Here is a 23,963-nt window from a genome sequence, read left to right on the forward strand (position 1 = left end):
TGCTTTGGTAGTTCTAGCTTTGCCTCTGCTGGCCCTGGTGGCCTTGGTTGTCACTCTGTTGCCCCTGGTGGAAACTCTGGTGAGAATCTCCTCGCTGATTTCCACCTCTGCCGTTCGGCCTCCGTGTAGGAGTGCCCCTTCTTATCCCTCTGAACTGCAGGGCCCCCATGGACCTTGCCGTCTCGTTGTCCTTCTTCAGTTGGGTGAGCTTATCATCAACTGGGGCTCCGAACAGTGTTTCACCGTTGGAGGGTGTGTTCAGGATGTTGTTCTGAACATCAGCCTTGAATCCTGAGATCCTGAGCCAGGCTTGCCTTCTTTCTGTGATGCCTATAGCCATCAGTCTGCAGGATGTTTCTGCCCCATCCAAGGCGGTCTTCAGGCATGAATTGGAGATGCTCTTCCCCTCTTCCACAAGGTGTGATGCCCTCTCACGGTATTGTTCCGGGAGGTGCTTGAGCAACTGTCCCATCTCCTCCCAGTGCTGGTATTGATGCCTATTCAGGAGTGCGTTGGAATTCGCCATCCGCCAGTGCGTTACGGCGTTCCTCTCAATCTTCCTGCCAGTTAGATCCATCCTCCTGCTTTCATTGTCAGGTGGGGGTCCAGACGTTGTTGGGACGTTTGCCCTTTTCCTGGCCGTTCCAGCGATTATAGAATCTGCTGTGACGGATCCAAGCTGGGTCTTGGGAGGGGAATTTGTATTTCTTCTCCGTCCTCGGCGTTACTGATCTGCACGTAGCCGGGTCCTTGAAGGCTTCCTTCCCCTGGTCTGTGATACTCTTGAGCATGGGCAGGAACTGGCTTCTTGTCTGTATGGGGAGTAATGTCTCGAGCAGGAAGACTGCTTCTGGCTTCTCCTCTTCCATCTTAACCCCATAGGCTGCTGCCGCCTTTCTTACCACCTCATTGTATGCCCCAATGTCATCCGGTGGTGAAGGCCTCGAGGGGTATGTTTCCACCGCCTCCTCTGGGTTTTCGGCCTCGATGTCCTGCCATTCCTGGTCTTGGGCCGTCGAGGAACCTGAGCCGTAGCTTGACTGCTGTTCCCTGTAATCCCCTTCTGTGTAGTAGAGGTCTTCCTCCTCTTCGTGCTCCGAAGGTTCTGGAGTTTTCGGCGGCTCTTCGACGTCGAACTCCTCGAGCTCCTGTACCTCAGCGAGGGGATCTTGTAACTTCTCATTTTTTCATCGAAATCCTTCCTTCTCTGAAGGATGTTCTCCATTTTGGCCTCGAGCCTCTTTCTCTTTCTCTGCATTTCTGCGGCCTGTTCGTCGTCAAGCGTTTCGGCCGCCCTTTTCGGCGGCGCCGTCGACGTCGAAGCTTTCTTTGGCTCCTTTTCTTTCGACGTCGAAGTGGAAGTCGAGGTCGAAGTCGAAGGCCCTCTTTCGGGTGCTTGCTTCGATGACCTTTGCTTTTCGCTGGTCTTCTGCCTCCGGGAGTCCTTCTCGGAGGATCCCCTGGGCTCTTTTTCGGAGGATGCAGCTTCGGTCGTCGATTTGTTCAGACGCCGGTGCTCCTTTCGAGGCTCTGGGCTCAGACTTTCGAGAGTCTGCCTCTGGTTTTCGAGGCCCTGTGGGAGTTTTCGGGGTCGTAGACTCTCCTACCTTATCAGGCGTTTTCTTATTGGTCTCAGCGACCGTGAAGTCATCTGGGCCTTCGGCGATGTTGTCCTCGTCGTCTGTGGAGAGGCCAAGTTCATAAAGCGTCGGGGCTTGGCCCTTGCCCTGCATCGTGTGATGAGCCGTCCTCTGTCTTTCTCGAACTCGGAGTGTCTTCGGCTTGAAGACGGAGCAGGCGTTGCAGTCTCTGCTCTCGTGGTCGATAGGTAGGCAGAGGTTGCAGACTGGGTGCTGGTCTTTCTGTGCGAACTTGTGGTGGCAGTTCTTGCAGAATTTAAAGGGCGTCTTGTACATCCCTGCGCTCAGGGGGCCCCCTGTGTGTGCATTCCCCGAAGGACGTCGAAGATTTAAAAATGTTCTCCTTTTCTTCGTCGTCTCTTCTCTAAAGGTCCTCGTTGAAGATTTGCAGTATTTTCTTCTTTCCTCCTCCATAACTTCTGGAGCTTCACGCGACGATCCAGACCCAACGGCGGAAAAAAGAAACTGAAGATGGCGCCCAAGGGTGGTGGCTTCCGCCGGAAGCACGCCGACGTCACAGAAGGTACACCAAATGGTGGGACGTCGACGCCCACCTGGGCTACGAAAAAAAAAAAAAAAAAGCGAAAAAAAAAAAAGACTACGATTCCGGACCCAACCACCAGATTGCGGAATATGCACAGGATAGTGAATCCAGAAAGATTCACGCTGCAAAACTTTAGCTAAAAGGGCGAATCTGGACTATTTATATGCCCCAACGCTCCCCCTCGCTGCACATCTGGGTATATCGGCAGCTCAGGAGCCTGCGGCCTTGAATGTGCTTAGTGACGTAGGGATTAGATGTTTGGGAGACTTGTATAGCCAGGGGCGCTTTCGCTCATTGTCGGATATCCAGGGAGGGCACGATGCCGGAATGATGCTGCGTTTCACGTATGTGAGGGGGCGACAGGCAATACATGCTGTATATCCAGCATATCCGGAGGAGCCGCGCACTTTGCTGGCACTGCGGACGGTGCTGGCGAGCGCAGAACGTAGTGGTCTCATTACCAAGTTATAAAATGCTTCCCTAAGAGAAACGGATCTCATCGACTCCCCTTCCTATAATAAATGGAAGATAATCTTGGGCAACGCTTTTTCCTTAGACTCCTGGAAATTTTGCTATACATTAACAGGACACCTGACGGCGAACTGTAACCTTCGCATGATACATTTCAAATACATACACCAGCTTTACTATACACCGATACAGTTGCGAAGGTTTGGGTTGCCTGACCATGCATGCTGTGTGCGCTGTGGTCGGGCGGATGCAGACTTTATGCACCTAGCATGGAGTTGCATGGGTGTGCACACTTTTTGTGTGAAGGTCGTGCGCATACTTACAGCCGTAGTCCTGGAAACTGTTGATTGTGTACCGGAGGTGTGTCTGTTGGGGTGGGTACCTAAGCTCAAGCCCTGCAATAGCCGGCTGGTAGCCAGCTCTACTTTGTTTGCTAAGCTGGCCGATGGCACAATGTTGGGGAGCAAAGACTGTTCCGACTGTACAGAGGCGGATTTGTGATTTGATTTATTGCAAGGATCAGTTGGGTATATATGCTGAAGAGTTGCCTGAGGCCTCACGTCCAAAGGACTTTTGGGCCTCCATGATGAGGTATCTCCTTGGAAAACCAGACTTGCAGTGAGGCAATGTGTAACCTAGGCAGTTGGGTGCAATAGGCTATTAGGCTAGGCAGAGAGACTTGTATTATCAGAAGATGGAGAATTAAATACAACCATGCCTGAGTTTGGGAGAGGGGGGGCTGGGTGAAGGGTTGTTTGTTGGGGCACAATGTTTGCTTAATTTGTGGTTCCAAGAAAAAGCCAACTTGCTTCACTCTATTGCATTCAATGCCTTGATTCCCCTGTGTTCGGGGTGATGTACGATTTCTATGTGCAAGCTTATTAATAAACATTGTTTTTTAAAAAGAAATCTTACATGATTTATGTTCTAAAGCTATCGCATAACAAAATGGATGCACTGATTGGGTATTGCCAATAGCTATTTTATTGTAGAGTTTTGGGGAATTGAGACTGTGTTGACCTGCATGGTTTTAACAATTTAATCTGGATTGACAGTTCCTTCTTCAAAATCTAAAAGAATTGTTAGCAACTGCTACATGAGTGATAGTGTTTTCCACAATAGACTTGACAAGTGCAAATCATCAAATCGAGCTGGATGAGGAATCCAGAGACTTTACAACCTTCATCATGGCTAAAGGGGCATACAGGATAAATGTATGTCTTTTTAGCTGGTAAGCAGTGTCGCAAAGTCTCATGAATAACATTTTAAAGGAAGTGAAAAGAGCCAGAGCATTTCAGGACAACAACTTAGTCTTTGGTGCAAGATTTGAAGAATACAATGTGATTTTACAAAGGGGTTTGTCTGTTTTACAGGTGATTTGCCTCCCTGTACTCTGAAAAGTGTACATTTGGTCGAGAGGGCACAAGATACCCAAGTATCCGCCGAAAGGGCCTACATTACAGCTATTGTGGATGCCCCACCTGAATCAATAAGGAGCAGTTACTATCAATTCTGAGTTTAACGGTGAGGTTTATTGATAATTACTCAAGTAAGGCAGAATTAGCAAATGAATGGAAAGTCGCTTATCAATCTCATGTCCTGCGTCTAGCAGAGAAAAACAATTCTGTGATTTTACAGGAATTGATGGCATATGCACATGGGCAGTGAACCATTTTAGAACATTTGCAGGGAACCACATTTTTTTTTAAAACAGACTACAAACCCGTGGCGAATTATTTAGTATCAGGTGGTGGTCTTTAAATGTCTCCAAGATTGTCAACATATGTGGTTCAATTACAAGTGTGTCATTCTTCAGAGTATGTCTGAGGGAAGTTGGAATTTCAAGCTGATGGACTGTCAAGGTTACCACTGTGGTTGGATGGTTAATAGAGTAAGGATGGTGAAGAGCAGTGCAAGGTTGCTGTAACATATGAAAATGTTAAGAAAAGTTTAAAAACACAGGATAGTGTCATGACGGAGACGGAGTGCCATGAGACAATGCAAAATGACAGTTATAGCTCACCGGTGAGATATGTTTTTAGTTGATGGTTGGCAGTCTGAGAATAATCTGCATGGGGGTTGTGTTGCTTATGGAAAGCTAAAGAGGAGTTACCATTGAGGGGTAATGCATTATCCAAGTGGTTACAAAGCAGTGCTACCCGTGGGAACACAGCAGGACATTTTGGGATCTAGGCTGCCAAAAGGACAAATTTGCACATATGTGTAGTTCGCAACAATGGTATTACAAGAAGGGTCTGAGCAGAGGGGGCCAGAGGACTCAATCAAAATGGTTGCTTAACTGTAGGGGTAGTTCTGCAGCTTGAATAATTTTGCTGTGCTCTGCATTATACACCATCTAGGGGTTAGGCATCGTCTGCTCCCATCTGGTAGCATGTCCGCCCCTTTATGACATCAGATGTGCTACTGAGATTGGTTGTCCCCTTCAGATTCTTTTTTTTTCCCCTTGGCGGCTTCATTTTGTCCTCATAAGTTACCTGTTGTCCTGACACTCATCTCTTCTTTAGTTCAGATGTGTTTATGTTGCACCTCATTTTTCAGGTTGGTGGGTCGCATGTGAATCCAGAAAATTTGTCAAGTTTCAAAACTACTCCAACAGGTAAGTTACAGTTTTGTTGTGCAGCATGAACCTTTTCTAGATTCATACACTCTGATTTGATTTTATAGCTGTGTCCTTGCTTATGTTTGGAGATTGGATCCACATAGACGCGAACTTACAAACTTCAGTACAGAAGGAAACTGAGTGTCTGTTGTAGGCCCGCGCCCCACATTTTTTGGCTAGTTTTTGAGATAGCCTCAAATGGAAGTAAGCAGGGTCCCTGCCAACCGGGTCCATGTACCAGAGCTCCTTCCCTAAACTGTACGTTTTGTTTCCCAATTGGCACCACTTCAGTACTCCCTTGTAAGTCCCTAGTAAATAGCACCTTTGATACCTAGGGCATTGCCATGGAAGAGGGACCACAAGCGTAGCCGCACAAATTGTGCCACTAAGGGTCCCCTCGCCAAGGCCCTGCACTCTGCCATTGCAGACATACTGAAGAGTTAACATGGCACACATCCATGGGTGCCATACCAACAAACACTGCATAGGATATAGGTGAGACACTGTCGCAGGGATCCTCCTCTCACACAGAACTGTGCATAGAGACTTGGAACCTCAGTTAATTAGGGTGTGCCACAACTCACCTTAGTACCCAAAATCCCCTACCAGACTAGCAATCAGTGTCTCACTGGTTCTTACTAACTCCCAATGTTTAGACAACCCAGAACATGGACTTAGAACACCTCAGGTAATGTGGAACACATGAACACTCTTTCGTTATACCAACATATCAATCCAGAACGAGGAGTAAATAAAGACACATGCAAGTTTCAAATGTTTATTTCTAATGCAGTGTTCTCAAGCGCAGTATCTTAGCTAATACAAGCAAATATATTATAAGAAAAAAAGTTATCAGCATAGTTACTAGTCCATAAAATACAAAGGGAGAAAGCATGTTAAAATGCTAAAGGGAAGAAGGCTAAATGGCACCTAAGTCTTACCCTCCCTTGCTAGTATATTATATTATATCTAAAGAAGGTCTCTTTGGGTTTTAGAAGGGCTGCCCTATACCTCTGATCTTAGTGGAAGGGGATCACATCATCTTCCACCAGCTCTCTGCATGCGAAGAATCATCAAGTGTGTTTGCATGCTCTACGCAGTGCACTATTAAACGCGCCTAAAGCCAGAGTTGGCCGCAGCTGCATATGTGTTATGTCTAGAACGTGCGCAGATCAGCCCTCACAACAATCACTGTGTTGAAATAACCTTGCAGGCCTCGGCACTCACTGTTCAGACATAGCTTACTAAGCAAAGCTGATACAATAGCAAAACATAATATTCTCGTGTGAAGCTAAATATTCTACTAGGCTCAAAGATCGAATAACAATATGTGCCGTGTGCAAAAGCAGCAGAAAGGTAAAATGGCGTTTAAACTTCTAATAAGCTCATGCTAACTTAACACAGTATGAAGGCAAAGCATATCTATATGACAACACACGTCTAGCAGGTCTTAGCCCTAAGGCAGGGTGCACTATATCTCCTGTGAGGGGATATCTGCATGAGTAGATATGCCCCTGCAATATCTTTGTTGATTCCTGGATAGTGTAAGTGACCAGGGAAGCCATAGTAAGTACTGGGCTGGACATTCGTCATTAAGAGTTCCCCAGCTCCATGGTTGAGTCACTGAAATATGGAATGTTTGGAATCAAATATTTAAGCATAATACATCTACACTGATTCTAGTGTCAGATTTATTAAAAGGTTGACACAGAGGACCTCCGAAACCTACCAATCCTTACTGTGGTCACAGACTGGCCTGATGCAGCCTGCTACCAACAGACAGTGTTCTAACCTCATGGGGAGAATGCCTGCACACTCTGAGGCCGGGAACAAAGTCTTTCTTCCCCCCAGTCAGGAAGAGCCATATGGTGTGGGAGGGGGCGGCCTTCAAGCCTTGCCGCCTTTGTAATGCAGCCACAGCCTCTTCTGTTAGAGGGAGCGGGCCCCCTTCCTGTCATCACCCCCTTTTTGGCAGGAAGACAGGAGGGAAACATAGAAAGAATTGGAGGTGTGCCCGCCCCTCTGCCAACTCCACCCTTCAGGTGCTGGAGGTGAGGTGAAGTACACTTTTCAGTGCCCACCATCTTGAAGATTGGTGGGATTCCTCCAATCAGGATCAGGGATATGCCCCTCCCCCCCGCCCTCCAAGTGGGGTGAGCATTTAGAGGATGTAGTCACCCCTAGGGTAAGAAATCCAGTGGCTACTACCTGAAACTTTTTTTAAACGCCCAAATATGTAGTATTTAGGTGCCCTGCAGAAACTAATTTGAATTTGAATTTTGAATTTTAAAATATTTGTAGAGCGCTCTTTTACCGAAACGGTTTCATGGCGCTAGATAGCCAAGGGTCAGTGGATGGCGAATTAAGCTGTGATGGATCTGGAGAACAAGCAGGTCTTCAATTGCTTGCGGAACTCCAAGTAAGAGGGAGACATCCTGAGGGCAAGAGGAAGAGAATTCCAAAAGGAAGGAGCCAGCACTGCAAATCTGGCCCCCCCGACCCTCTGTTTCCTAAAACGAGGAACTGACAGGAGGGCCTGATGAGTGGATCGAAGTTCTCTTGACGGAAGATAAGGGGAGATGGCATCACACAAGAAGGCAGGGGCGGTCCCAGATCTAGCCTGGTAGGTGATACATCCCAGCTTGAAGAGCGCCCTCTCCCTCACAGGGAGCCAGTGAAGGGACTGAAGCAGAGGGGTCGTGTGGGTGAACCTAGGAAGACCAAAAATCAGGCGAGCCGCCTGGTTTTGGATCTGTTGGAGTCGGCGAATGAGGTAAGCTGGGGCCCCATTGAAAATAACATTCCCGTAGTCAAGGCGCGACAGCACCATGGCCATGAGAATGAGTTTCAATGCGGCCACCGAGAAAAAACGTGAAACCCTCCGGATGATCCGGAGGGAAAAAAAACAGGCAGACACCACAGAGCTGATCTGAGTGTGGAGGGTGAGCAGTGGGTTAATGAAAATGCCCAAAGTTTTGGCTTTGGGGACTGGGAGGGGGGGAACACCAAGTGAGGGGGGCCAGAAGGAGGGGGACCACGGGCTGCAACCACCCCCCGTCAGGACCAGCTCGGTCTTGTCCGGGTTTAGTTTGAGGTGGTTGCAGTTCATCCACCCTTGGATGAAAAGCATGACCTTCTGGAAATTGGAGGATGAGGAAGGGGAGGATGATAAGTTGAAGATAAGTTGGAGGTCATCGGCGTAGTTAAACACCGAGACCTCCATTTGCTGTAAAGAAAAGATGAGGGGTGAGATGTATAAGTTAAATAATAAGGGGGAGAGGGAGGAGCCTTGTGGGACTCCACAGGTCACCCTCCTGGGGGGGGCCGTGAAGTTGGCAAGTTGAACGGCCTGCTCCCTGTCGGTCAGGAATGAGCGGAGCCAGGCGAAGGCCGTGCCCCCAATGCCCGCCGCTTGGACACGGTTTAACAAGATGTCATGGTCCACCGTGTCGAACGCGGCGGACAGATCTAACAGGACTAGGGCCTGCGGCCGGCCTGTGTCGATCCCCTCCCTCAGTTGATCCATCACCGACACCACTACCTTCTCGGTCGAATGCAATGGGCGGAAGCCCGCCTGTCGGGAGGAAAGAGCGCCCGAGGATTCCACAAAGGAGCTGAGAGACCTGATGGCGTGAGCCTCTGAGACCTTCGCAAGGAAAGGGAGGAGGGAAATAGGGCGGTAGTTCGAGGGTAGGGAGGGGTCTGCCCCTACCTTCTTAAGAATAGGGATGATTACTGCCGACTTATGTGCGGCGGGGACAGTGCCGATGCTGAGGGAGTGGTTGATTAGGGTCAGTGGGGGAGAGTGACAATTGGAGAAAAGCTCTTTAAGAGCGAAAGCCGGGCCTATGTCCTGGGGGGATCCCGATTTAATCCGGGCCAGAAGAGGGAGCAGAGAGTCTCGGGTAAGGAGGGGGAACTCGGTAAGGGCGGGGATAGGGGGAATAGGGGGGACAGGGGAAGGTATCGGAGGAGAGAGGGGAATATTGGCCTTGATAAGGGCAATCTTCTCAATAAAATAGGAGTTCAGGGAATTACACAGGGTCTGAGATGGAGGGATCTTAGGGGTCGCCCTATCAGAGGCAGCGAGCTCATGAACCGTGGCAAAGATCTCTTTTGACTGGTTGTCAGCTGTCAGAATTCTACTTGAGAAGTACTCCGTCTTGGCATTGAGTATATCCCGTTTGTACTCTTTCAAAGACTGACAGTAGGTGGTTTTTAGAAGGGGGCAGTAGGAACAGCGCCAAGCGCGTTCGGCTCTGCGAGTGGCTAACTTTTTATCCTTTAAAGCCGGGGTGAACCAGCGATTGGCCGCATGAGCACGTTTGATGGTCACTCTCTTAAGGGGGATGGTGGAGTTGCACGCCTTAAGCAGCCAGGAGTTAATGGCGGAAAGCTGGGTGGAAAGAGAGAGGCCTGTGAGCTCCGGGCTGGTGGCCGCTAAGGAGGAGCACACCGCAGGGAGGACCGCCTTATCCCACTTTCTGGCCCAGGTGTTTTTGGGCAGAGGGGGTTTGGGCGGACGTCCGAGGTCAGCCGAGAAGGAGATGAGGGAGTGATCTGACCAAGAGCACGGGGAGATCATTGGAGGATCCATGGGGATGTTGAGGGACCAAATTTGGTCAAGTTGATGACCTTTAGTGTGGGTGGCCGAACGGAGCTGAGGGAGGAAGTTTAGGCTGGTGAGCAGAGCCGTAAACTCCTTAGATCTAATATCTTCAGCTTGATCGTTTGGCCAGTAGTTCAGGTCTCCGAGTAGTAGAATAGCGGAGTTGTTCACCACTAGGGTGGCCAACAGGTCCTCAATGGCCGGTAAGAAAGCCGGGGTGGACTGGGGCGGGCGGTAAAGTAGTACACAAGTTAAGGGTACCCCAAATGAAATGGAGCGGACTACTAAGCAGTCCACCGCAGGAATCGCAGGGGACGGCAGGGTTTGGAAGAGAAAATCCGTGCGGGAGATTAGGGCCACGCCCCCCCCGGTCTTCCCCCCTGGGCGGTCCCTCCTAATGGCCGAGTAAGAGGGAGGCAGTATGGACAACAGGCTGGGTAGCGAGTCGTCCCTGAACCATGTTTCCGTTAGGAAGAGCAGGTCAGGCTGACGTGAGTCGAGTAGATGGAAAAGCTCTAGGTGGTGCCCGACCGCCGACCTGGTATTAAGGAGGATCGCCGATGTCCCGGGATTAGGCTTACCTGGGGTACGTGAGGAAGTGTTGTCAGGACTAGAAGACGGCCTTGTGAGGGTGGGAAGGGTGTGGGAGGGCTGCAGGGTAGAAGAAAAGGGACACAGAGAAACAGGATTGGGGTTGCGTAGGCCAAAAGAGGCAATACGTTCCAATACAGGAATAGGCGGGGGGCAGGGGTGCCAGAGAGAGAAGAGCGTGGCTGAATTATACCTGGTGAGGGACGATGCATAGTGACCGGGCCCGGGCCCCGGCCAGCCGCGGACGGGCGCAGACGGGCTTAACTCTGGCGCGACTCCGGCGCGCCTACGTCGCGCCCGCTGCGCTCGTCCGCTGCGCTGACGCGTGGAGGTCATCTAAGTAGTAGAGGAATCAGGGGGGGAGTGGCTAAGATGTTCAAGCCCAGCTGCCCAACCCAAAATGGCGCCCACAGTCGCCGGGGGTCGCCGGTAATCGGACAGCCCACGGTAAGTTGCTGGCTTTAGGCAGGCTATCTAGAAGCGAGTGGCGGCTTGTAATCAGCAGGGCCACAGAGGGGGTTAGAAGAAGCAATTACCGCTGCTCGTGGTCAGCAGGGTGAAGGGGGGGTAAAATACAAGTAAAAATGCTTGCAATCAGCAAAAATGAACCAAGGTCTTAAAATCAAGTACTCGCGCTCCAGCAAATGCGCATTAACCCGCTGCCACCGGGCTAGTGGCTATCGCAGGTGCGAGGGCAGGGCGGATCCTAAGTAGTAGAGGAATCAGGGGGGGAGTGGCTAAGATGTTCAAGCCCAGCTGCCCAACCCAAAATGGCGCCCACAGTCGCCGGGGGTCGCCGGTAATCGGACAGCCCACGGTAAGTTGCTGGCTTTAGGCAGGCTATCTAGAAGCGAGTGGCGGCTTGTAATCAGCAGGGCCACAGAGGGGGTTAGAAGAAGCAATTACCGCTGCTCGTGGTCAGCAGGGTGAAGGGGGGGTAAAATACAAGTAAAAATGCTTGCAATCAGCAAAAATGAACCAAGGTCTTAAAATCAAGTACTCGCGCTCCAGCAAATGCGCATTAACCCGCTGCCACCGGGCTAGTGGCTATCGCAGGTGCGAGGGCAGGGCGGATCCTAAGTAGTAGAGGAATCAGGGGGGGAGTGGCTAAGATGTTCAAGCCCAGCTGCCCAACCCAAAATGGCGCCCACAGTCGCCGGGGGTCGCCGGTAATCGGACAGCCCACGGTAAGTTGCTGGCTTTAGGCAGGCTATCTAGAAGCGAGTGGCGGCTTGTAATCAGCAGGGCCACAGAGGGGGTTAGAAGAAGCAATTACCGCTGCTCGTGGTCAGCAGGGTGAAGGGGGGGTAAAATACAAGTAAAAATGCTTGCAATCAGCAAAAATGAACCAAGGTCTTAAAATCAAGTACTCGCGCTCCAGCAAATGCGCATTAACCCGCTGCCACCGGGCTAGTGGCTATCGCAGGTGCGAGGGCAGGGCGGATCCTAAGTAGTAGAGGAATCAGGGGGGGAGTGGCTAAGATGTTCAAGCCCAGCTGCCCAACCCAAAATGGCGCCCACAGTCGCCGGGGGTCGCCGGTAATCGGACAGCCCACGGTAAGTTGCTGGCTTTAGGCAGGCTATCTAGAAGCGAGTGGCGGCTTGTAATCAGCAGGGCCACAGAGGGGGTTAGAAGAAGCAATTACCGCTGCTCGTGGTCAGCAGGGTGAAGGGGGGGTAAAATACAAGTAAAAATGCTTGCAATCAGCAAAAATGAACCAAGGTCTTAAAATCAAGTACTCGCGCTCCAGCAAATGCGCATTAACCCGCTGCCACCGGGCTAGTGGCTATCCTGACTTGGCACCAGCCCTACCGGCCTAACTGCAGCCCTCGACGTTCCTGCACCAAAAGGTAACTCGACCTGCAGCCCGGCGACCTCCAGAACCCTGGGAGTACTGACTGCCTTCAACAAAGATCAAGACTCAGAGCAGCAGACCTGTTCACTAAGCAACCATCTTCAAAGTAAAGATTCTGTGACCTGAAGAACTGCGAAGCCTGCCCCCGGTTCCACCTCTGCACCGGACACCTCCGGACAGAGTCCAAGTGGCCCACAGGGTCCAGCATGGGTGCCCAGCGCTCCAGAGTCCAAATCCACTGTGAGCTGACCTCTCAAGGACTCCTCGACATTGCCTGCAGCCTCTGCACGGAGACTCCCCCAACCGTGCCCTGCTCCGGTATGCTGTTACTGACACCAAAAGGCACCCATGTACCCATCCGCCCTGGCTTTCATTAAGAGGACCAAAGGTATCCCTATGCACAGAGCATCGCAACTTACCTCTGCAGCTGTAAGCTTCCTATGACTGGCTGCGCCTGCAGCCCTTGTTCAATTTGGCAGTTCTCCATTGCCTTGCATGGGGCACTCCACGCTGTGTTGTCAACCTGCCGCCCCTGTGCTGCTGGTGGAGTAGTGTTGGTGCTTGTTGGACTTAGCCTTTCCCCTGAAATTTTTCGCTTTTGCCCCCCTAATCTGAAATGTCTCCCCCATGGGATTAAACCTGTATAGGCCATGAGTGGTGTGAGACACCTTGTTAATATGTGAAGTCATGTAATGGTGTGAGCACTTGTAAATTCCCCCCATTGCAAAATGCACCTGACTGAAATGTTCTGTGTTTAAAATGGATGCCATGGCCATGGGATTTGCCACCGGACTGGCACAGGTCAGCGGTCTAGATAATATTACCCAGCCACCCCTAGCTTTTGGAGGGAAAGCCTGGCACCCAGGGTGCTCAACCCCTCCCCTTGAGCCAGTTTAGGCCAGCTTTGCCAACATTCTAGAAGGTTCTGGCACTGCCTGGGAGGAGGGTATAAGTAAGGGGGCTGTGCCACCAGAGAGTCAGTCAGACCTGGGACAGGAAAGAGAGGGGACCTGCTGCGAGGTGCTACGGCCACATGGGCCTGTGAGCTGGGCCCTGTGAGCTGGGCCCTGCGCCCCTGCACCCCCCCCTGCTGTCCCCTGGGCCCCTGTCAAAGGAGGGCCCCTACCCAGGTCACTGACGCGGTTTGGACCAGGAACCGCGCCAGCGCTGCGTGGAAGAAGCACCCAGGAGGTGAGGAGTGGAACGGTCTACCCCCTCTTGGGAAGCTGTGGCGCTGTGAGGAGCCTACTGGGAAGTGCTGTGGACTGCTGACTGGCGTAAACTGCTGCCTTGCCCCGAAGCGCAGTGAGTCCAAAGACTGTTGCAGCCTGTGAAGCGCTATTATTTGGAAGCGCTGGAGAAGTGCTGAATTCCTACCCCCGCTGCGTGGCCTGAGAAAGGAGCTGAGAGCTGTAGGCCGAGGAGGAGGAGCGTTGCGCTGTGAATAGCGCCGGTTGCTGAGGAGAATAGCGCCATATAAATAATTAATTAAAAAGGGAGCCTACCCCTAGTGCCGCCGAAAATCACCGCCGCGGCGCAGCCTTGGAGGGACCCCCCACTGTTGTGGTTATCGTCGCGGCGGCCACCGGTGCCAGGAGAGGGCCGCCGGAGTGGAGTGAGGGCCGCGATACGCCTGAGGCCGACCTAGCCAGCATCACGTGGCTGGGGCGCAGGTGACGTCACCTGCCACGGCCCCAGCCCGCCGCGTACGGATTGGCCTGCGCGGCCGTGCCCCTGGAAGGCAGCGCAGGGATTGGCTGCCGGCCGGCAGCCAGAGAAGAGGAGCCGACCCGAAGCCCTGGGTCCCTGTGAGGGAGGGGGACTCGGGTGAAGCGCCACTGCGGGGCCCCGGTGGACGAGGGGGAGCCCCGGAGGGAGAGCGACCTGAGCGGGTGCCCACCCCGCCGGTCTGTGCCCCAAAGCGAGAAGGCTGCCGGGGCATTGAAGAGAGAACCCGGAGCCCGTCGGCTCCGGATCGAAGTCCCAGGTTTCTCGTGAAGCGGAGGGAACCCGGGCGCAGCCGGCCGGAGGTGCAGAGTGCCTGCGGGGCTCCCGTGAGAAAGAGGGAGCCCCGATTGTGTTGCAGGGGCCCGGGTGAGGAAGGAAAGCCGCCCACAAGACTGCCCCACCTGCAGGGATCCGTGTGGAGGGGGAGCCCTGCCATCGAGAGGAGGAGGGGGCCTCGAGGCACGTGTCGGTGCCTGCCCTTCCTCCCTCCGCCTTGCGGAAGAGTCCCTGAGGACCCCGGAGCAGAGGGTCAGTGCCCACAGGAGGAGGTGGGGGGCTCGAGGCACACTGTCGGTGCCTGGCCCTCCGCAGTGAAAATCCGGCTGCCGGGATGGTGTTGCTGCCTGCGGGGCTCCCGTGTTGGGGAGAGTGCCCCGCGTGTTCCCTGCGCCAGCATTGAGGGAAAGGAGCTCCAGGAGGCGAAAGAAGAGCCCCGCAATAGCCCGGTGGTGGGGCCTTATTCAGACGGTGTGGAGGGCTGGAGAGGGCAACGGGGTAAATTGCCGGTACCCGTCCCCGGGGACTGTGTTACCCTATCAGGTGCCCCGTCTGGAAGAGGGCACCTTCAACTTGGGCTCCAGAAGTATTGAACTGCCCTGACTTTCCTGCACTTAACTGCCCCACCAGATAACTCGGGATTGCCCTCATTGAATATTTTGGGGTGGAGAGTATCACCCCCCCATGGCAGATATAGGTCCCTGCTGTATGGGTTGCCCTGAGTTCCCCCAGTTATTACGGAAACCTAGTGAAGGAAATGTCTAAGGGAGCCTAGAAGAATAGGGGTGCATATGGTTGCCTACTGAAAGTTACCTGCTCATGCCAAGGATTCGGGTCCCAGGTTAAATGTGGGCTGAGTCTATCTTAAGGGTACCCCCTGTGGCTAATGTTATTGATGCCAATGTACTGCCTGATGTTTTTGTTGCAGGTTGGGGGCTAATGGGTTCCGCCCCCCAGGTCTTTTCCCTAAGGCTACAGTGCTGGGGTTCTGCATGACCTGTGGCTCTTGCGAAGGCGGCCGAATGGCCCTATGGTTATACCCGCCTGTTATTAGAGGCTGGGATGCCATGATGTTTTCCCTTACAGGGGATATGCTGTTGTTTTACACCTGATGGGTGATTGTATGCTTTTGTGCCCACAAGGCAAGTGAATGTGCCTTTTCTTACAGGTTTGGGCCTGGTGAGCCCCTATGCTGGCCGGACGTGTTATTCCTGGCCCTTGTTGTGCCCCATGTTAATGAGCAAGCCTGCTGCTTAATTACAGGTGCTCCTGTCTGTTGTGATTTGCTGTGGTGCCATGAAGCTTTTCCTTTACAGGGGTTGGGTTGGAGTTATACTGCATGGGGTGTCCTGATGCTAAAGTTGTACTTTGTAGTTACAGTCTACTGCTAAGGATGAGAGCCTGAGTTGGCCCGCCATAGTGACCCCAGGTTTAATGACAATTTAATCATCTTCTTTATTTCAGCCATGGACTTACGGACTCAGCCCTTACTTCCCATGTAAATAATCCCCCCTGACACATGTGGCTCTGGTGCCAATTGGCGCCGTGTTGTGATACCAGTGTTTATGCATTTTTGCCTTGCAGGTTGGAGATATACTAAACTACTTACTAATTTTCCAGCTTAAGCTGGTGTCCTGCCTCTTTCGTGGTGTGCCTGGTGTGTCGTCTGTGGGTACTGCGTGAGTGCTTCACATGTTCTCCGAAGTTTGGCCTGCCCGCTTGGTTCCATGCTACCCCCTTGGAGATTTGGTAACCCAATTTCTTACAGTGCTGCTTTGGGCTCCATCCAGTGCTTGCTTCAACTCTCGGAGACTGTCCCCTCCAAACCTCTGAAACTTACATGTCAGCAACCTCTGTCCGAATGCCCTCAACCCCCATTGATTTGTACTGGCCGCATGACCTCGAACTTGTACCCTGCACTCAGTTGCACCTTGTGTTGCTGGTGGTGCACTGTTGGTGCAGAACTGAACCTTGTCCAATACTAACATTAACTTCGTGAGACTGGTCTTGTAAGTCAATGTTATCCCTATGTATGCTGAATGTTTTCTTCCTCCCATAGGTTAACATTGCAAAGTCTGAAAATTGCACTAAGCGTCCATTTATTTTGACTGGAAAGTATTTCTACTGAAAAACATATTTATCTATGACGAAGTTCTGTGGTTCTACAAATTAAATATAACCAAGTATTATTTTTATAAATTGGTCTGGGATGTATTTATTGTCTCGTGTATTGCCACTGTGTGTACAGTAGGACTGTGTTTGCAAAAGCAACAAGAATACTTTACAGTGATACTGAAAATACTTTGTGCTGTCAATCAGCAGTAGCAGTAACTTAGCAATGTAAAAGATAGACACTTTGAGCAAATATAAAGACATGTAATGCAATCCTGTGGGAAGAAAACAGTTATGAATATTTACAGGTAAGTACTCGACTTACACATCCAGTCTTCGGCGTTTTAGACCAACACTGGGCAAGGGTCAGATCAAGGTAGCTACTGCACCACCAGCAGCACTGGGGCAGCTGGGTGCAGAGGTCACTGGGGCCAATGTTAGTCAATGGAGACTAAGGCACCCACAAGAGGTGCCTGTTGCAGGTAAGGTACCTGCGGTTTTAGGGCACAGGCCCCGGAGGTTTAGACTAGCACAGGAGAGGCCACAAGACAGCACACGCATACAGCACCAGTGGTACAGGGGCGGCTGGGTGCATAGTGCAAATCAATTGGGCGCCCAATGCAAGTGAATGGGGAATCTGGGTTGCACAAAGAGGCTGCAGGCTCAGGTCAGGAGGCTGGAAGAAGGAGACCAACAGCTGAGCAGGTAACAAGCGGTGTCTGTGGACGCCTGGGTACTGTCGGCGGGTCTCCTCAAAGTCAGGGGGCTGAGAATGCAGGGGTGCCTTTGGATGTCAGAACCTCTTTACTGGAGCCGGTAGGGGGGACCTTGTGAGTGGAGTCCAAGAGAGGCCAGCCACCAATGGTTTCGAGGTCAGGATCGCTGGGGAGACTTCACTGGATAGGTGAGCCACTCGGACTCAGGCCGTGGGCGTTTGGTGCAGAGTAGGCAGGAGTCGTGGTTCCAGCTGAATTCGGAGTCCTTGAAGTTGGTTGCTTGTTGACAGGGCTGCTGTCTTGGGGAGATCTGGTCTTTGTTGAAGTGCAGGCAGTCTTCCTTTGGTTTCTGGAAGTCGCTGGCCGCAGGACAGGCGTTGTCTTCTTGTAGAGTCTTTAAAGCTGGAGACAGGCTGGTAGGACTGGGTCAAAGTTAGTAGTCATCTTCAGGCGTTGCTGCACGTCATCTTCTTCGCCCTTCTTCTTAGGTAGCAGGAATCGGAGGATCAAGGTTCAGGGCTGCCCTTAAATACTAAATTTAGGGGTTACAGGTAATGCCCGGCAGTGGCCAATGGGATACTTACCCTTAGGGTGACTAAACCCTTTGTATGTCTCCTCCCTTTGAGGAGGGGGGCATTCCCTAACCTGATTGGCTAAAATCCTTCCATCCAATATGGAGGATTTTCTAAGGAGGCGGTCACCTTGGTCTGAGACACCTTAGGGGTGGTCCTGGAAGAGAGGGGACCCACCTCTCCTGCTTAGTAATTTTCCAGCCGGCCTTGCTTGCTAAAAATAGGGCTTGGTCAGAAGGGCGGGCATCTCCACTAGCTGGAGATGCCCTGGCTAGCATAATAAAGGGCAGGAAGCCATTGAGGTTCACCACTCTGAATGCTGTTCATGCTTGTGGGTAGGTGAGAAGCACCTCCAACTCAAGCAGGCTTTGTTCCTGACCCATGACAGCACAAAGACTCCCACCTCAGGGGGCCAGAAACATGTCTGAGTATGGCAGGCGTGTGCAGACCAGTCAGCTGTACACTAGGGAGTTGATCATTTTTCAGAGGGGCATATCTAAGTAGCCCTCTAAGTGCATTTGGTAATACATCCAGCACCGTCATCAGTGAGGGTTTATTATGCTGAGAAGTTTGATAAAGCCATCATGGAGTTATGGAGTTTGTAATGGCAAACTCCCAGCCCATGTACTCAATATAGCTTCACTCCACCTACAATATCTAAGAATGGACTTGGACACTGTTGGGGCATATTGCTCATGCAGCTATGCCCTCACCTGTGGTATAGTGCACCCTGCCTGAGGGCTGTGAGGCATGCTTGGAGGGTGACTTAGCTATGTCACAGGCAGTGTTTTCTAGGCATGGCACACAGGCATGTGCACCATGTCGACTCTTAAATTTTGTCTGCACCAAGACATACAGTCTGCAATGGCAGTGTATATGTGGTAGGTGAGGGGTCACGGAGGGTGGCACAATAGGGGTATCTGAGGGTGGCACAATACATGCTGCAGCCCTTAGAGACCCTCTCTGGTGGCAAGGTCCTTCTAAAAGGCACTTATATGTGAGCCAAAGGTATGCCAATTGTGGAAACAAAGGTATAGTTTTGGGAAATAACACATGCAGTGGGAATCTGGTTAGCAGGGACCCAGTGCACATTCAAAGTGCATCAGACATTAGGCAAAAGGCGGGTGGGTAACCATGCAAAAAGGGGCAATTTCCTACACATGGGTACTAAAGAGGGCCCCTAAGGGCTGCAGCATGTATTGTGTCACCCTAAGGGACCCTCACCACACTCAAGCAGATTGCAACTACAGGGTGCGTGAAATGGTGCAAGTCAACATGAAAACACGACCTGCCACACATCCCCTTTGCCATGCCTGCAGACATTGCATGTGATAAATGTAAGTCACCCTACAGCAGGCCTTACAGCCCAAAGGCAGGGTGCCTTATATTACATGTGTGGACATATCTGCCTGAGCAGATGTGACACTGTGATGTCTAAGCCGATTCTTAAACACCGCAAGTGAACAGGGAAGCTATCTCAAGTATATGTACTGAGCACTGGTAAATAAGAGTTGCCCAGTTATATGACGGCTTCCCTGAAACCAAAGGTATGTGCTATCAAACACCTCATATTAACAAATCGACACTGATTCCAGTGATGGATGCAATAATACATGCACCCCCTGTACTCTCTGTATCCTACTAATCCTCTAGTGTGCTGGCTGACTTGTACAGTCCAGCCTGCCACCACATACTTGCTTCTAACTCCCTAGGAGGTGAAAGCCTCGCTCTTAGAGGTCAGGCACAATGTCTGCTCTGGCAGGAGGTGTTTACACCTCCTGTAGCAGAATGGCTAGTAAATCAGCATACTAAGGCCAAAGGCTTCAAAGCTTCTGCAGCCTTTGATATGCAACCTTGGCATCCCTTGGGGTTGCCATCCCCTGCCCAGAGTCCCATCTGGCACCAGGACAGGTACAACATTAGTTATACGAGGAGGCATATAATACAGCCTGGTAAGACACACCCCTAAATTGAGCTGTCTGATGTGCCCCACTCTAGGAAAATTCTGCCATATTGGTGATAGCAGAATTAGGAACACTGGGACAGGGTTATGCCCACTTCCCACAAGAAGTATTCATACAAGAGCGTAGTGACCCCAAGGGAAAGTAGCCCATTGGCAACTTTAACATCCCTTAATTGAGAATTTAGGTGCCCCCCTGACAATCAGAACTTTAGATTCACCTGACTAAAGAAAAAGAGGATACTTAAGAACCCATCAACATGAGAACTCAAGACTGCTGTGGACTTTTGGCGCCTAACGTGCCCGTTCCAGACTTGACAATTGCAAAGACCCGACATATCATGCAGCTGTGCAACCTCCAAAGGCTACGAAGGGTTGCCAGTACTTCAAAAACCAGCCAGCATCTCCCTTGGATTGGAAGAGTCACTCTCCTGCATCCTGCAGGGACCAACGATGAAGTCCGGTTCAAAGAAGCTGCTGAGCACTGGATCCACAGACGCAGTAGCCGCACAGAAGGAGATCATAGTACTGAAAGAGGTCAGATTCATCTCCTTATCAAGTTTGGGGATACCAAGAACCCTGCGAGCCTCCCTGCACCAATATCCCGGATACCGGACCACTTGTCATGACCAATGCTTGTTTAGAGTACAATCCTAAAACCAACCAGTTGACAAGGGACATCAGCTCCGCAGAAGCCAGCTCCAAGAGTGGCTCAACTGTCTTGTTTTATTCCCCTGTGCAGGCCTAGACTGAGCACCGATACCACCTAAGAGACACGATTGCCAGCCGACCAAAACCCTCTGGCCATGAGCTTCCGGGCCTGGGTCCACGAACACCGAATGTTCCCCCTTGCTCACAGGACCCTCACGAACTATGCCCCCTGTTGGGTGTTCCCGGACATGTTCCCCGTTGCAGAATATTTCTAGGTGGCCCCCATTTTTGCCAGAAGTGCAGCATGCCAGGCTACCAACCTGTCAAGTACCTCTGCACATGGACATACCGGGGAAGATAAAACAGAACTCAGGGTGGAACTTGGGACCTTGGACCCCTAACACTCCATGACTTAAAAGGGGACACTAGAAATCCTACTGCAAATATCTATATGCACTGAATGTTCTTCTCTCCATAGGAAAAGCATTAGTCGGAAAAGCGCACTGTTAGCTAACATTGCTGAAAACTGGAAAAGTACTAACCGTCGGCGTGGAGGTTCGAGGATTCGCTATATATATATATATATATATATATATATATATATATATATATATATATATATACATATATATACATATATATACATATATATACATACATATATATATATATATATATATATATATATACACACACACACACAAACGTCCCGAGATGAGAGGAGCGACAAAGGCTGGTGCTGGCGGCGAGGTTCAGGACACCCTCGCAAAACAATGTTTTCAACAAGGATTCTTCAAATATATATATATATATATATATATATATAAATATATATATATATATATATATATATATATATATATATATATATATATATATATATATATATATATATATATATATATATATATACACACAAGTTATTCTTCTAAATTGGTGTGGATCTACTTCTTGATCGTGTACATCATTTATTGACTGTGTATGCAACGAATGCCTTACACTCCATTCTGATAAGCCTAATGCTGCTCAACTACACTACCAAAAATAGAGCACTTTGGGATTGTTAAAGTGAGCCCCTGTCCACTTATAAGGGATACCTGGACTCTTTACACAGCATACCTCTTTGTGGAGTACTATATTAAGTGCCAGCTTCCTACAGCATGTCCAATGACGAAATAGGGGTGAGAACGTACAGAAAGCTGATAAATTATGAGGAGAACGTTTTGCCTTAGAGAGAGAGAGAGAGAGAGGCTAGGGTCTTGATTTGAGCGTGTGGTTGAGGAGGGAGATGTGGACATGAAAGGTTAGGTTGTTCTTGCTGGAAAGGGATGGTAGAAGATAGGTATGGTGTGGTGGTTTGAATCCAGGTGCAACTGGCTTTGTAAGAAAATGCTGGTTGCTGCCACGCATTGTTGCTCCATTGGGTGTAACTTAAACTAGAAATACCACCTTTTACACTTTATCTGTGTCTTGATGCCCATCCTTCCAACACAGTACAACATTTGCTATGGTTCCTAATCTGAGGGGGAAAAAAGAGATGGGGCGGGAATAACAGCAACAAAAATGTTCCTAGAAGGATCCAAATCCCCGTGGACCAGTCATTACAGAATTTGCTGAGCAAATAGACTGTAATACATGCAAGGACAGGGATGTGCCGCATATAACATATGGAAAGCTGCACACTACACAAGGAACCTCTGTATTAACCAGCTCTAGAAGCAGTTTGAGGTGTTGCCAAGAGGTGGTAGAGATACTGATAAGTACAGAATAGGAATATACCAGGAAACACATTGATATGCTTTTACATTCAAGGTAGCAGAGTAGTACTTTCTGTGATAGTTGATAGAAAGGAAGAAGCATATTATAGAGAAAAACATATGTATTCCTCATGAACATTGGACTGTATCTAATTCTCACTCACCATTCTGGAAATCGCCATTCTCCTTTTTTTTCTGTGATTTACCAACGCTTTTACTTCTTGACCAGGAAAAAAATGCTGCCTTTTTTTTCTTTTCTACATCATCGTCTCCCGATTCCTCATTTAAGGACCGCCCCGATTTAGTCTTATTATTCAACTGTGGGTGGCAGAAGTTGAGAAAAAACCCAATTTAAAATTCTATAAAACATTTCATAGTTGCACTTCTTAAGTGGTACACAACAGTTTTAATTCAAATTATCAGCAAGGGTTAAATATGAAAAATATTAACCAAAATATCACAGAGTGCCAGTCACAGAGTGCAAACTTTCTAATGTTACAGAATGTAAATGCAGTCCATAAGTTCCCAATTACAATATGATTTCTGGGGAATTCACATATAGCCGAGGGGAGGTGGGCGTGCAGCAGAGTGTGCAGAGGCCACATGGGCTCAGGCAGGTTGGTAGAGGCTGTAAGAGGAAAATCACATAAGAGTCTCAGGAAATCTGGGAGTAACCCCCTCTGAAGCAGTAGTCTGAGCCAGCTGTGAGGTGGAAGCGGCAGCAGTGAAATAACTTGGCAGAGTTGTTTTTCTTTTGGAAGGTGGAGGTAAGTGAGCGTGCTTCCTTCACACTTTGATATTTTTTAGGGTGATTTTCTGCCATTTTTTTGGTCTGTCGATTTTGTTTTAAATAGGAGAGCAAAATCCCAGGATAAGTATTTCAGGGCAAGTTATCAAAACTGAAACCAAAACAAAGTGCACAGATTTTTTAATTGTGGAATGGTCCGTGCTCCCTGTTCTCCATTACTCAATCGGTTCTCTCTGTGTTATTGTGCATAGTGATATCGTGCATTTGTAGTGGCACTAGGAGGGCTTTAAGAGGGATAAAAAACTGGCAGGTCTCTCAATGGGGCGTGGCTGATGCAGTTAAGGGCGTGGCTTAAAAACACATAGGCTAGGAATCTGTGCCTAGAATAGTGTGCCGCTCGACTGGTATTTTGCTGTTTCTGTCAATGTATCCAGATGAACAAGTTACTTTTCTTCGGAAATGATATACCTGTAAGAGACATAGATTAGTTATAGATTCCTTACCTTGTGAATTACCCCCAGACGTCAGACTGGATCCGGAGAATATTTTGCCAGCAGTACTTCAGCACATCAAAAGTTTGCGTCGGCTCCGCGTTAGTCATCGGAGTCGTGGTGGCCGGGATGACGTCGCGGTAGCTACTAAAGACGCCGCCCTCGCGTGCTGACGTATCTGTACACAACTTTCCACGCCAGAAGCGCAGAGCCATTCAAGACACTGACCACTGGTGACCAGAACTGGGCCCTGAAAGGGAAATCCTCAATCCTAGAAGTAAGTTCGCAGAACGGGGAGGATGGATGGGGCGGTAAGGAATCTATAACTAATCTATGTCTCTTACAGATATATTGTTACCGAAGGTAAGTAACGTGTTCATCTGAAAGAGACAATTAGCTATAGATTCCTTGCCTTGTGAATAGATACCCCAGCAATACCAACCCGGGAGGTGGGTCTGCGAACCAAGTTCACACCAGAAAGTCCTGGAGAACAGAACGGCCAAAAAAGCTGTCTCTCCGGACTTGGCTGTCCAGGCAGTAGTTTTTTGTGAACATGTGCAGAGATGCCCATGTTGCTGCCTGACAGGTGGTGTTGAGGGGGGACTCCCGTCCCAAAGCAGT

The 23,963-nt window shown here is 50.0% G+C and overlaps 1 protein-coding gene across 4 annotated transcripts in view; it reads right to left on the bottom strand.

Moving 5' to 3' along the window:
* RGS12 (regulator of G protein signaling 12) overlaps positions 1 to 23,963 on the bottom strand; it is a 760,012-nt gene that overhangs the window by 208,313 nt on the left and 527,736 nt on the right. For all 4 annotated transcript variants that reach the window (XM_078678542.1, XM_078678544.1, XM_078678541.1 and 1 more), the window contains exon 9: positions 22,268 to 22,421. In XM_078678542.1, the coding sequence (XP_078534668.1) occupies positions 22,268 to 22,421 (154 nt within the window). The remainder of the gene's footprint in view (positions 1 to 22,267; positions 22,422 to 23,963) is intronic.

Source organism: Lissotriton helveticus, chromosome 2_2 (assembly GCF_964261635.1).
Source record: "Lissotriton helveticus chromosome 2_2, aLisHel1.1, whole genome shotgun sequence".
In the NCBI taxonomy this organism is placed as follows: Eukaryota; Metazoa; Chordata; class Amphibia; order Caudata; family Salamandridae; genus Lissotriton; species Lissotriton helveticus.